General features: G+C 35.4%; 1 protein-coding gene across 8 annotated transcripts in view; it reads right to left on the reverse strand.

Annotated features, from left to right (window-relative positions):
- Positions 1-15112, reverse strand: part of SYT14 (synaptotagmin 14) — a 76822-nt gene that overhangs the window by 23079 nt on the left and 38631 nt on the right. For all 8 annotated transcript variants that reach the window (XM_008641691.2, XM_008641690.2, XM_017744840.1 and 5 more), the window contains 2 exons: positions 6961-7229; positions 4618-5067 (listed from right to left, as the gene is read on the reverse strand). In XM_008641691.2, coding sequence (XP_008639913.1) covers positions 4618-5067; positions 6961-7229 — 719 coding nt within the window. The remainder of the gene's footprint in view (positions 1-4617; positions 5068-6960; positions 7230-15112) is intronic.

The raw sequence follows: 15112 nt of genomic DNA on the forward strand, positions 1-15112 counted from the left end.
ACTTTCTTCAAAGAAACTGCAGGAGCCATCTTTCTTACTGTGTCAAAGGATCAATTCTGATTTTCTGTGTATTACTACCACTAACTCAGATGAATTGAGTAAGTTATTCCTGAGATAAAATGTGCTCAGGGTTTAAACACAATTTCCCCTTACTTTGATGGACATAATTTATACAAGCTAACCAAAAGCATTTATACATCATCACATAGGAACTGTTCATTTTAGGTAGAATTCCAGTTAAAATACTAAGAACAAAATATTTTGTCTTTTTGTTTCTTCCCTAGACAAGTCTTAGTCATTTCTTTCATTAGCAGCTGAAAGTATCCTACTGGTATTTAATAAAGCTCTGTTTATACATATGAATTTTAGTATTTAGCCTTCCAAATACAGTCCTGGATAGATCATGCCATAAAAACACAGTAGTAAAGTCACTAGTAGTGGCTCTTATACTTTAAGAATTAGCACAAAACCTGACAGCTTGACTCTATAATGGGCAAGAATTCCCAAAAAAGAAATGCCACTCTGAAAGCCTTTATTCCTGCGGAGTTTATGAGCTGCTAAACATTACAAGGAATACTGAAGATATGCCACACATAAAGGGCAACATGAAATAAATGCCTTAAGCACAGTGCATAAAGCAGTGCACACTAGATGATTAACCATTGTCCTTATAGTGGAGAGAGTACATGTGTGTGTGCAAGAGTGAGCATCTTTATACACTGCATACATAAATGCCTTCACTCAAAAAAACTAATTAAAATAATTATCCAGACACTGTGGATATTTATAGTAAAGATGTACAAAATAATCTTTAAAACACCTATGATTGCCTACACGATCTGTTCTTTGTTATGGGGATCACACTGGGTGTTCAAGGTGCTAGAAATGGAGAATGCTAGAGAAAGACAGAAAAATAAATGGAATTCTTCCCACTAAACACCTTGCAATTTGATGATACATAATGAATGATTACTAGGTTTGCTTAGCAGCAAGAGGTATGTTTTGGTCACTCAAACGGTGCTTCCCAAATCAATCACAAAATACAAACCATGATTGATTGCTGTTATTCTACACCAAAGAGCAACCTATGGGATGGTAAAGTGGATTATGCGTGTTTCTTTGATCTTTTCCAAACAGATTTCACTCAATAAACTGCTTATATGTTTTTATAATCACAGCATACTGGAGGCTGTTTTTCACTGTCAGGAAAACTTCTGTGGGTGAGAAGAACGAAGAGTAACTAAAAACAGGTCCACAGGGATTTCCTGAAGAGAAATAAACAGCTTTTCTAAACTTCAAGATGGGAGAAGAAAAATTTGTCTTCCGCTGTACTAAAGTGAAAATTTCTCTGAAAGCATCAACAAATATCTTCCTACACAAACTATACTCTCACAAAACCACAATGTACTTGCTAAAACCACACCTCTGCTATTAAACATTTGATGCAATGGACAATTTCTGTTAAATCTGAAAGGGACACAGTCTCAGATAACAGTGACAACTGCATTCTGCCCAACTCATATTGGTTTCACTGCTTCCTCCTCATTCAAACATACACTGAACTTGGGAGGAAACGTGTGATAAATAAGGGGGCTGGGGAGGAATTCCCTGTTACGTGGGAGAACTGCAGCAACACAGGACTGTTAAAGACAAATGGCAACGGGAGTGGGGATAATAGCTACTAATGCAAGACATTACACACAATGTGGGAAAGAGAGAAACAGGGTGAAATCTTAGGTGAAAATGGTATTTTGTGAATATATTTGTAAATTTGAAGCCATGTGTAGCTTTGAAACCTATTTAAGGAACATACTAGTGTCATGTCCTCACCACAACATGCACTTGTTCATTTTTTAACAATAACCAGTGCAGGCCCCACTCATGTAAGCATGTCACTATGTTTGAAAGGCACTGAATTTGCTGATCTACCTTTAGCCAGATTCCCTTGTGTACAGCTTTAAGGTATCACTGAAAAAATACTGAAGTTCACAGGATACAAACTGTTCTTATACAGTCAGAAGGCACATGATTAATAAAATACATTAATATAATATCAGGCATAGACAGAAGGAAATAAAATACATTTCTGCAGAAGAGATTAGCACAGATATTTCAATGGATTAGGAAGTTTCAATGACAGAAGGTATATTTAATATACAAAATCCATATAATGAGAAGCAGTTGAAAAAATAGGACAACTGTCATGTGTCCAAGAAATTTCTTCATAAAAAGCTGTCACATATAAATACTTCTCAGCAACAAAACCCTCTGCAACTGAACAAGGCAAATTTAATTCCAAATGTACAATGTGCCTCATCATGGATCTTATAACTGCCAATATCCTTGAGCAACTGGATATCTCCAAATTCAAACAGCACTTACCTTCTCCTGTTAAATAACTCCTGCCTGACATTTATGATTAGTTGTACATAAAGATTGTTGGTTTATTCTAGCAAAAGGACAGTTGAAAAGGAATCCAATCAATGTGTATAAATATACCCAGAGGCAAACACCTGAGAAGGGTAGGAACTAATTAAGCTCAAGGCCGATGCTGGCACAAGAACAAATGGTAACAACTTGGCCATGAAGAAATTCAGGTTGCAAACAAAACGACCTGATGTTTTCAGATGAAAATTCACAATTTTGTGATCAAGATGAGCTGGCTGTTTTGAGTAACCAGGGCTTGAGCTCAAGAACGCAAGGATGCCCCCCACTTTCAGTCATATATCCTAAAAACACAATTAATTTTAACACTCCTGCAAAACAAATACATGTTAAATCCTGTAATAAATCTGCTCACTGAAAAATATTATATTGGCTATAAATGATAAGATAAAAGTACCTATAAACTCGGAAGTGAATGAATTTCCAAAGGTTTAAAAACTGATTTGCGTAGTTCCAGAAGACCATGGATCCTCATTCAAGCTATCAAGAGTCGGAAGGATCCTTTCTGGCAATTCTGTTACAACAACAAACTCTGGAAGATCCCTTCACTTTCTACCAATACTCCTTATTCTTGTTCCAACCCCTAAAAACTGAGGAGTGAAAAATGCTGACACAACATGCCTTACCATAACAGAAAATAAGTAACAACCTTATCATCTTTGATGCCTCATGGAACTTGTTTTCACTCTGCCTATCCCAAAAACTCAAGAAAATAATACTGAAAAATAACCAGTGCACATATGAGATGCACCAATTAATCACAAGCCTGGCCCCTTCACTGCCCTGTTTCACTGACTTGGGTAAATTTTACATGAACCTACTGAAAACACATTAGTTAAGCACATACCTTTAGAATATTCAATGTTTTTTGTCATGGGGTGCTTTTTTCCAAACTGTGAAACTAGCAAACTCTTTGCTAAGAAAGTTTGCTCTAGAGAGGTGAACCATTTCATCCTTAGATTAGACTGATTTGTGCTTCTTAAGGAACTGTGAAAAATCTGGTCTATTGTGAGCTGATTCTCCATCAGATCCATGATTTAACCTCAGCTTTTACTAATAAATATATTTTTAGTCATTAAATAATACTACAGACTTTTATTTTGAGTCTTTGGCAATACTCATGTTCAACAGAAATGCCATTTAAATTGATCCAAACCTTTTTCCAAAACGCAGAACAAATTAATTGCTTTGATTCACCTAAAAAAATATTTTCCCTTCTTTCCCTTCTCCTCCTCTTTCTTTTATTGATTGTTTAAAAAAACGCCCATAAAACACATGCAATGTCCAAATACGGATGTCCTTGATAATCATAAATTTTTTCCCCCAAAAGTTGCACACGCAACTCTTAAGCAAGGAACACTCAATACTCCTAGTCTAGGATGCCCAGATCACAGCATGACAAACATTCTCTTTCTGGACAAAGGCACAGTTAAATTCTCATAAAAGCAAAAAAGAAGATGGTGATCACTGCCAGTTTAGTGATCTTCTGTGTTTATAGATAATGGTACCTATGTTTATCCCTAATTACTGCTGCTTTGCTTTATTTAAAATATTATTTTGGGGGAACGTAAAATCTTGTCCATCAGATAGGTCGTTCTTTTTCAGAAAAAATTCTTTTCAGTTTCAACTGCTTTTCACTTCAGACTGAACCAGAAGTCAATTATTTCTAAGGTTCTAATGTGAAGTTATTAAAAATGGCTTTATACTCTCAAAATTCCTCTTTCCTATCTTTTTTTCTTTCTTTAAAGGAAAATACCTATTTGCAACCAAGACTTAATTGCAACAGATGGAGGGCATTTGCTAATATAGCTCCTTTTTGTTTTTCACTCTGGTGTGTTTTTAAATTGAAGTGCTGCAGGTGGTAAAGAAAAGAATATACTATTACATACATATACATATCTATATGCATGTATATGTGCATTCACCACTAAATCCCTATCTATGGAGTGGAAATTTCTAAGCAATTAAAAGGAAAAATATGGGCAGCTTTTGCAGGTGGAAAGTGAATGCACTTACAGAAGCTCTAAGAAAATTATCATTGTGCTAACGCAGTGCTATGACTGTTCAAAAAACTGAGTGGATGTGATGACTCTATAAATATACACACTATTCTTACAGAATTCAGGACACTGTATCTCACTGCATTCTTATTCTGCCTCATTTAATACTCACAGGCAGACTGTAAGAAGGTTCCAGTATCACTGGCACTGACATCTTCCCTTGAAGATTCAATTTTGTTAAGTAAAAAATCTTTTCTCCCACAATCCTCTCTTTTTTCATGCGCCGTACACTGTACAGTCGAAAGCAAACTGCATAATTCCCAATCATCTCAGACTCGACGTGATTAAATTTGAATGTCTCTGTGAACACAGGGCACGGTCCCCGCTGGATGCTGGTTTTTGCTCTCTGCTTCTTTATAGGGAGAAGAACTAGGTGTACTTGCCACGAGCTTCCACCTGTCCTGCTGTATGTTGGAATGTCTGTGACAGCTGTCACTGTCACCAAAAGCTTCTGTTCCTGTGAGTCATAGTCAAAAGTCACATCCAGTGTGCCATATTTAGCTACTGGCTCAGGATCAAAAGGTTTAGGAAGCTGTGAAGATGATCCTCGAGCTGACATATCCTGAAGAAGAAGAAGAAGAAGAAAAAAAAAGGCAATTATTTATTTATTTATTGTATTCTATTATTAAATCTACCATGGAAATATAAGGCTTACTCTAGACAATATGAAGGCACTATGATCTTTTTGTTCATTTCATAAACAAGGTAATTAAGCACTGAATGCCCAAGGAGATGGCTAACTGGCAGTCAAGATGAAATCAAGACTTTACCTGGCCAATACCACCAAAATCCAGGAGCCAATCAGTCTGAACTCAGATTGAATTAAACTGTAATGATCTCTTCTTCTGTGCCTCACATGTTAAAAAGTATATACATTTGTTACAAGATAAAACCACCTTATTTTAGTGTGAGCATACACATATTTTAAAGCTAACCTATCACATTGCTTGAAGAGACAGCTAACAATTGAGAGCACAGTGAGATGCCAGCAAAGAATACACAAATTACAAACTTACTTGCACATGCAGCTCCTGTTGCAGTCCACAGGAGTTATATGAATATGCCAAAAATTATCATAGAAGCATAGAATCACAGAACAGTTTGGCTTGGAAGGGACCTTAAAGATCTTTCAGTTCCAACCCCCCTGCTACGGCCAAGGACGTCACTATCATGGTTTTATTCATGTAATTTTACTGGAACTGTAGAAGATGCATCTGTTTTGAACTCATCTTCTGAACTCTATGTAAACCACTAATATTGTGTTTTAATCTTAAAATTCAGATTTTTTACTGTCACTTCAAATTTTGGATAAAATACTGATCACCTATAACGTTACAACAGCTGGTTTGATAGGGATACTGAAACAGAAAACATTAATAAGTACCAGTCAACCTGCTGGTCATACAATAAATTATTCCAAGTATGTAAAATAAAGGTATTTCAAGTTTATCTTCACACTATCAAAGATAATGTTCATGTGAACAAACTGATGCCAAAACAAAGCCTTTTGGGCTAAGAAACATTCTTATTTTAACCTGGCTGCCACATAGCTGTGGGAATGCATTCCTCTAAAGGCTTCACTCCTGAAGTTTCGAGTGGCTATAAAAAAAGTTGGCAGCATTCTCAGCTCTTACTGAGTATTCTTACGTTAATGACTGGAGTGACACAAAATGGGAAGACCCCGCAGCTGGGCCTTCCAAATCTTGCACCAACACCCCAGGTACACAGCATCAACTTACCAGCAGGTCTACTAAGACAGAAACATCAGGACTGAACTCTAACACGCACTTCAAAACTTCAGGTAGCAACAAAAGACAGATTTGTACCAAAAGGAGGCTCTTCTGCACATGGCATCACTAATTAGACTTACCCATAGATGTCAGTGCAGTAACTGGTTGTTAAAGACATTTCAATGAAATATGTGTCAGAAAAGATGATTTCTTCACAGAAAAAAAGAATATATATATATATATATATATCATTAGAGTTTATAGAAGAAAATAGGAAAATTAAGTGGCCCAAATCACTATACCACGTTAATAACCGAAAAAAAAAATCTTTGTAGTTTTTTTTTTCCTTTTTCTTTTTTTCATACAACTTGTTTTACATTATGGAGTGTTCAGTTTGAAAAAGCATTAACAGAACTTTTCTTTTATTTGGGTTATCTGAAAAATCATGGGGAAGAATTTTGGCTGCAGTCCTTATAGGGTGATGAAATTTTCTGACTGGTTTAAAATGGTTTAAATAATAATTCGCTCTCACTGCGAGCTGGTTGGAAAGTTAAGGTGCCATAAAGATAACTACAGCAATCTGAACAATCTGAAATCCTATGGTCGTATTTTCTGACAAACTCTTTTTTTTTAATGAAACGAGCTGCAATTTTAGTGCCCATATAACTGTGCACTGATCTTTAGATTAAAAAAGTGCTTCACCACACTCAACTATTTTCATTTACCTCTGGACTAAGAACCGCTGTGCTATCACTCGGAACATCCTCCTCGTATCCTTTGTTATGAAAGCTTTCTATTTCGTGTCCTGTGCTTCCCTCACTTGGGCATTTATATGAACATCTTGGACTGTTGCTACACTGGGAATATTCGCATTTGCTGTCTCCAACTTCAGAAGGCGTACAGGAAAGATGAGGAGAACCACTGTCATCCTGGTACGGAGGCGGCTGCAGTTCATCCAGTGGAGGTGTTCTTCTCATCCTCTGAATGCAGTTTGCTGAGAATAAGTAAAAATGCTTTACTTACTTTCTGATAATTTACTGTTCAAACAGTTCGGTGGAAAATGTAAATCTAAATGACTGGACAGAGAATTTAAAAATCTATGCATGTCTTTTTTTTAAATTTACATTTCAAATCAGATGACAAATGCTACTGAAAAAAAAATTGTTAAAAACAGAAATGAGTGATCTCTCAGATGAAAGAAATTCAGATAAAAGCAAAGTTTTAAGTGTATAGTCAGAATGGATTGTGCAAACCACATGTAAATAAATATAGCACGGATATGACATGACAAAAATTCTAGGCTTGAATTTCAGTGATGCTTACCTTGCAAAAACCTTTGGATATCTTAAGTCAGATTCTGTGCAGATGGAATGTAGGCCAATTATGGAAACAAAATGCACTCCCTAAAGCCACTATATCAAGCTGATTACCTCCCATGCAGTTGCCCACCAGGGAGATACTAAATTAAACTCAGAAGACAAGTAAGGTACTAATAAAGGCAGCCTTTCACACAAGTGAACTCTGCTCACCAGTGAATTTTAAAAGTCAAGCAGTGTCTCAGATTCTTTATTACTTGTTATGGACAGCTAAAGGGTACATATGCAGTGTCTGGAAGTTACACACTACATCTAGTCATTAAAGACAGTGGAAGAAGGAACATGACTAATTTGTGATGAACACTTGATGCTGACCATCTTTGCTTTTCACACTAGATAGATAGATACAAATGTGGTTATACATCGCCTCAGAAAATAAACCTGATGCATGGCTAAAGACATAGTAAGTTAATTCAAAATAATTACATTTCAATTCTTTATCTCATATTTTACTATGCAGCATTACACAGTTGAACAGAATTGGGAAAAGACAGCAAGGTGTGCAGCAGCTGAAAGGAAAGGAATATAAAGGACAGGTAAAGAACTGTCTCATATTTTGTTTACATTTTCTGTAGAGGTTTTAATGAAGATTTCAATGCCCCTGACATAAAGAATTACCTTACACATAAAAATTTCAAAGCAAAAATATTTCCTGGTGTCAAACATACCATTTCACTCACAGAAAAATCTACCAAACAAGCTAGTCAAAGAAAATATTAACTGGGGAATGCAGGGCTCTTCTCTATTTCAACAGTTCCTGAAAGAACTGTAGCAAACAAGTAATTAAAACACTCCTACAAGATGAAACCACTGTCAGGAACCTTCTTGTCTCTGATGAGAGCCAGCCTAACATTCAGAGTGATTCCAAAATACTGTTCCAGCACTCCTGGAAAAGGTCTTCTGCTGTTAGTCAGCCAGCGCTACTAATTCTTGAAACTCCAGTCCCACAGGGCTGGAAAGCAAAACAGACAGCAGGGAATCCTATACTTGAATTGTAGTCATGTGTCTAGCAGATAAACATAAAATCTTACCTATGACTATTAGATAACTTGTGCTCATGAAACTAGATAGACATGATTTTAGAATCTAAACTGATATTTTAATAGTAATAAAATAAAAATATATATAATTTGACTCTCTATACCATGAAAACTGGACTTCCTTGTCATAATTTATGTAATTAAATATTCTAGAAAATTCAGAGCAACACCATTTCTGCTCGTTATTGCCAAAAGGCAACAAACAGCATTAAATGAGACAGTAACCACCATGCACCCCTGACTGAATTTCTTTCTGTTCACTTGTCATCAAGTCTGCTACGAATTTTTAACACACAGATTTTCCATAGTCTAATGAAATGAAAGCCTGTCCAGGTAACTGTCAACACCATTATTGTCTTACATGAGTAAATAAATGATTGTGTGACTCACTTTTTTCACTTTGATGAACCCCATTATATATCCCTATGAGAAAACTGTACAAGCCGTGTGACAGAAAAAGTGCTTTTAAAGTAGGCGTGGAAGAAGTGAAGACAAAATTCTTATTAACCAGCTGTGATTCAAAAATCTCAGAAAAAGCTAAAACACCGGGGCAGGTTTTAACTACATATTTTTCAAATTTCAGTTTAACAAACTGAAATAGCATGTAAATTCTTAAAACAAATATCTGGGATTAAAAATCTAGGGATATCTCTGTCTAGAGAGATATAAACTGGTTTTGAACAGCTTTCTCTACATAAAAAAAAAAGTCAAAGTTTTCAAATTAATTCTCAAGGTGAAAATACCTCATTTTCATTTCTCCCTCCCCACAGTAAATGATGCAATAAAATGTTTGGGTTTTTTTTTTTTGTTATGGCTCTTTGAAAACCATGAAGATTTGAATTACATTGAGACATTCTAATGACTAATGGTATCAAAGCCAAATGATATCACAGACAGAAGTGAATACAGCAATATCAAATATCTGATCCTGGGTATTTGCCTTAAAAATTACTCAGAAGTAGCAACTAACTTTGACAATCTGTCAACAAAATTTTGCATATGTATCAAAGCTTAAAATACAAAGCCACTGTTACTGCTTGCTGGCTTATCAATATGATTGTATTGGAGAAAAACATTCAGAGCTGAAAGGAAAGCATGATCTGAAGTGTGTGCAAATTTACACGTGAAACCTCTGTGTGTAACATACCTTGTACCTTTTATTTAAGGTGTAAATTTCAGCCACAGCTATGCGTACTTCTGTACTGTGACAAAGCCAAAGAATACCTGCCAAAGACCACGGAATGTGGCTAAAAACATCTGCTAAAGAGTTACAAGCAAATGGTTCCAATGAAAAACTAAAATCATTGCATTGCTTCTATGCAAGTTTCAAATCACATAGAAAATAATTTCTGTAAATTAATTTGTAAATGAAATTAATCATACTAAATGACCACATCACCTCGGACTAGTAGACAGGGTGAAAAACAAGCCAGCATATGTCTCAAAAGTGGAAGCAAGCTACAATCACAGAGAAATCAAATCCTGTTTAGTCTGAGGTTCCTACCAGCCAGAAAATGTCATAACACAGGAAAGACAAATAGAAAGAAAGGCCTCACATTCAGTTCTCCACCAAAGTATGTGAAAATACTTGGCATTCTCATGATATGAGTGAAACTAAATTTGTTTAGTAACAAGTATTTGGTAAATTATAAATTGAGAATACAGTGTATTGGTGTCAATAGGAAGATTTGAATAAACTCTTTTTAAAGGGTTAACTGCTTTAATGAAAGTTTTCATTCTCCCTTAGCCAACTGGGAAAACACTCACTTAGTGGTGATAGTAAGGACCTTGCTTAAGAGCTAAAGAAACCCGAACCGTAAGTGAAATACCTGACAAACATGAGTAGCTTAGCATTTTGCTGGTACACTCAGAAATTACAGCATATGAACTGTCACTAGCACATTTAAGTCAGAAGTATATTTATATCTTCTTTTTAGTACTGTTTGTTAAACAATGAAGGTTCACCTGTTTTCATAAGCCCCTGTAGGACACATTGCAAGTTAAAGGGGGATGATACATGCCTTGCCATCAACCTCACGAGACTCTCAAGTTAAATGTGACATAGCAGACTAGGCCAAACTGAGCATTTCTGGAACATACAATTGGTAACTATGAGAAAATACAGAAAATTTTCAGTAATTTGGCTGTGTGGAATCAAAGTGTAAAGATGCAGAAGTTTATCATAAGAAATGCTCAAGGTTTTCAGTTACTACTTGAACTTGCTGCTTCCAATGCTGCTCATTTCTCCTCTCTGTGCTGGTCTCTCACGGACCATGCTAGGCTGCACATAGCACCATGCAGCTGGTGATGTCCTTTTCCATGTTTACAGTGTTTAGACTTTCCTATTGTAATTATTTTTCCCAAAGGTTCACAGCAGCAGCACCAACCCAGCCTCCCTTAGCCCATATTTCCTGAGTGATTCCAAGAACACCCATCTCTTAACATGGAAAAAGAAACTACCCTTGTGCCTTTCATTCCCCTGTCTCATAAGCCATCATTAACTACACTTCTGCAGCTTCGAGTTTCTCATGTACAGACCTTCTTCAAAAATTCACACTGTTGTGGGAGGCAAGAGTACCACAACACCCCTATTGGAATCTGGCTCCCAGTTACTTTAAAATAAATAATCACTACATAAATCAGTAATTTTTGCAAGTCACATTTTGTAATTGTAAGAGTATCTTCATACTCAAATGAAATACCTTTCTCTAATATATCTCTGCTCACACTGCTACATAATTATTTATTTTTTAATCAAACGTAAATTTCAAGTTTTCAAGCCTTCAAGGGTTTCTATGTAAATGTTAAGACAATTTAAATAAAACATAAAATGAAATACATGTTTAAAAATTAAAGAAACCTTTTTTATTCTGAATGATTAAATACCCTTAGAGATTTCTGATAGGCAGCACAGACAGTCCAAATGGAATTTTCATGTTTGAACTTTTCTACCATCCAAAAATATTATGTTGACTGAATTACCCCACATTACAGGGAGTATAAAATATAAACATTAAATATTGAATGAAACCTCAGGCCTCTCCTTCCTTTAAAATTAAAAGCTTACATGCATTTTTGTGAGGACAAAACCCAAATTATTTCACAGAACAACAAATTATCTTGGCATTACTCTATTTCTTTTCCAAAAGAATTATGGCATGAGTCATGCCTAATGAAAAAAGAGAAATATAGGAGTGGTAAGGGGTCATTATGGACAACAGAAAAAAATTCTTTCTTTTTGCATTTGCCACATTTTAGACTTCTATTCACAGTTGAACTATCTTCTACATTAGGCAATTCACCAGTAAACAAGAAAAAATACTGTAGCTGTTTGATTGGGTTTTTTCTTTCCAATAAAAGACAACTCTGTTCCCTAAGATTTAGAAAATTCCATACAGTATGAGCTTAATCCCAGCCCTGTGGAAATCAAAACAGCGTTGCTGTCATTTACACCTGAGCTCACATGAAGCTCTTAGCACTGCATTTTCCTCACCCTCTCAAGCTAATGCTACTGGCCATTCATGTAGTGAAAAGGTTCTCTTTTGGTTTTAAATAATAGTAATTCAAAATGATAGAATTAGCTTTATGTCCAGTCCTTAAAACTTCACTTTTCTTCCACAGGAAAAGGTCTAAGACCAACTGAAGTAACTGAAACACACGTAGTATTTTTTTTTTTTACTGAATCTGTTTACATCTTGAGCCTGTAGAACTATAGCACGTGTGTTTTTCCCTAAAAAATAAATTTGCTCTTTGCTCTCTGCACTTACTAGAGCACTTCTTATTTGTAAGAATTTACGGTCTGTTTTACAGAGCAATACAGAAAAGCCCAGCACTGGTGAAAAAAAATCACTTTCCAAAATTAGCCCCATTTATAACATTTTAACTACAAATACATTATTAAAAGCATTATCGTGAACTAGCTGTCAAAGACATTCTTTTGTTTCCTTCCCAAATATTTTGGTCGTCTTTCAATGAAAATTATACATTACCATCTATTGAATTAATTTGTTTTCAATTTAAGTATCATTCTCTGGTTCCTTATACAGCATTGATATTAATTTGAATAAGAAGGAGTTCTGCTACCTGGTTCTGTATTTCTGCTTTTCAGTAGTCCAAAATACCTCTAAATAATGCTTAAACCTAATGGTTCAATATTTTAATTTTTTATTGATGTGAATATCAATGCATCAAGCTCCAGAACACTTTTTTTTTACATTTAAAACCTCTTATTTTCTGAGACTCTGTCTAGCTCTAAAGCTTTTTGAAAGCTGTGATCTTTAAGAAGTGAAATTGTTTGTTTTCCCTTCCATAATTATATTTCCTTAGGTAAAGCATATGTTCTAAGTATGTCCATTCAGGTAGAAAATTATATTTTCTGTTCCATTTAGATGCTGGCTACACTTTTACTGTTTTTGTAAGCAGCCAACTTTCTTTACACTACTTTTCAGATCACTATGTTGGCTAACTTCATAAATAAACAGGTATCCCTATGCACCTCTGCTCACTGTTTGTTTTTTCCAAGTTACCAAAATTGTTAGAAAAATATCACTTCCAAAAAGGTAACAAGTTAAATGCATTCACAGGATCTTCCTTTTACTTATCCTTCCCTCTTTTAAAATATGCTAGAAGTCCTGCCTGCTGAGAGTGATTGACAACCAGCTTTGAAATCTTAGGAGTATCTTGGTGACAAGGAAATGCCTTTTATCATCTCTGCGAAAATTCTCCCAAATTCGGCTCTCTCACCAGCGTTTATGGATGCTTAAGGGAAATTCAGAGCTTAACAGCTAAAAGCTTTGAAAACTCCCCCCCCACTGTAAACCATTCCAGGCCCCTGAGACCCCCCCCCGCCCATTTTTCACCAATGTGTGCACAGTAGCATCCCCCTTGTACCTCTAGACAGCAGCAGCAGGATGTGGGCTTAGGAAATATTTTCCTGTCATTGTTATACTTCTTTTGAGTACAGTTACCACCTTAAATTAAAGCTCAAATTCCAGTCCAGTTTAATTCTACTACAGCTGTGGTATTAAGCACAGGAGCTGAGCAGCAACAAAGTGCTGAAAAGGTGAAAAAGATCCCATAGAGGTCTAGAATCAATTCCCGGTGAAGTATGGTAACACACAGCTAATATCCCTGTAATGCTCCTGTTCTCAGTCTGTTCAGTCTCAAATGAGGAAACAAAGCATGATTAGAAAGCAAGATTGATGTGTTGTGTGGATCATTTTCTTGAGCATTTTAATGTTTTTGCAGGTCATTTCAGGCACATTTGGTTTTACATTTGACAAAAATAAAAAAAAACCAGTTTTCTAAGCTATACAAAACACCCCTTTTAAGATCTTAATTAATTTACTGATATAAACAAGACCCATTCAGCAGTATATACAGTACTTACAGTACTTAACTATCAGAATTCCATCATTCTTTTCTCCATACTTTTATTTTAAATAAAATAAAAATACTTCCCTTATTGAGAATTCCTTCTGCAACTTAAAATGCAGTAATTTCATGGTTTCTTAAAAACACCTTTACCCTGGTAGCTGTGTTTTGCAACTAAAAAAAAAAAAAAAGTGTCAAGTTCCCAACCATTTTAGCTTTCTATTTATTACTTAACCCTAACTGGTGAAAATAAACCATGAAAGATACTCTCATCAAGAACTGCTTCCAGAATAGGAACATAAAGCTTGATTCCTTTGCCTCATTTTCCCAGCAATTTTGAGTGCAAAGGATGCTCTGTAGGAGTGAGCCACTAACAAAGCAGCACTACAAGGATTATGCATGAAACATTTCAGTAGGGCATAAGTTAAATTTTCTGCCCATCTACTTCAGCTAGCTATATGATCATAATTTGGCTATCTCACAGCTGTTAATATATATATAAGAGAAATATATATTATGGTGGATAATAGTAGTATTATAATAGTAGAAGTTAACATTTGGCATTTTACAGACAGAGAACTGAAGTACAGGGTAAAAAAGAGATAATAAAGATTGCTGTGAATCTACCTCAGAAGTGCTCCTCATCACAGAAAGCTTTCAGAGAAGTGTGGAACAGAAAAACAGAAACCAAGTATTTTACGACTAGTACTCTAGCCATCTCTTCTGTTGGTTTTTGGGGGTTTGGTTTTGTTTGTTTTTAAATTTTTATTTATTTAGACTTCAAGCTTTTACATTATTATTAATCTAAAATTCACTTTAAATTAATACCACCACCAACATGAAAAACTCCCATATATATGCCCCCACAGAATTTTCCAATACCATCAGCTTTGCAGTGGAAGAGAAGGAACAGAAAATAAAAAATAAAATATGCAGGTAGGAAAAAAAGTACAGGGAATAAGGAAAAAAGGCAAAAGGAGAAAGTAGTGCAATGATTCAGAAAAAAAAAGAGGTTTGTTGTCAAATGAACAAAGAAAAGAAATAAAGGGAGAGAAGTTTAGTAGATCTGTACATAAAATGAGAAAAAG

Source organism: Corvus brachyrhynchos, unplaced genomic scaffold (assembly GCF_000691975.1).
Source record: "Corvus brachyrhynchos isolate BGI_N302 unplaced genomic scaffold, ASM69197v1 scaffold258, whole genome shotgun sequence".
Classification (NCBI taxonomy): domain Eukaryota; kingdom Metazoa; phylum Chordata; class Aves; order Passeriformes; family Corvidae; genus Corvus; species Corvus brachyrhynchos.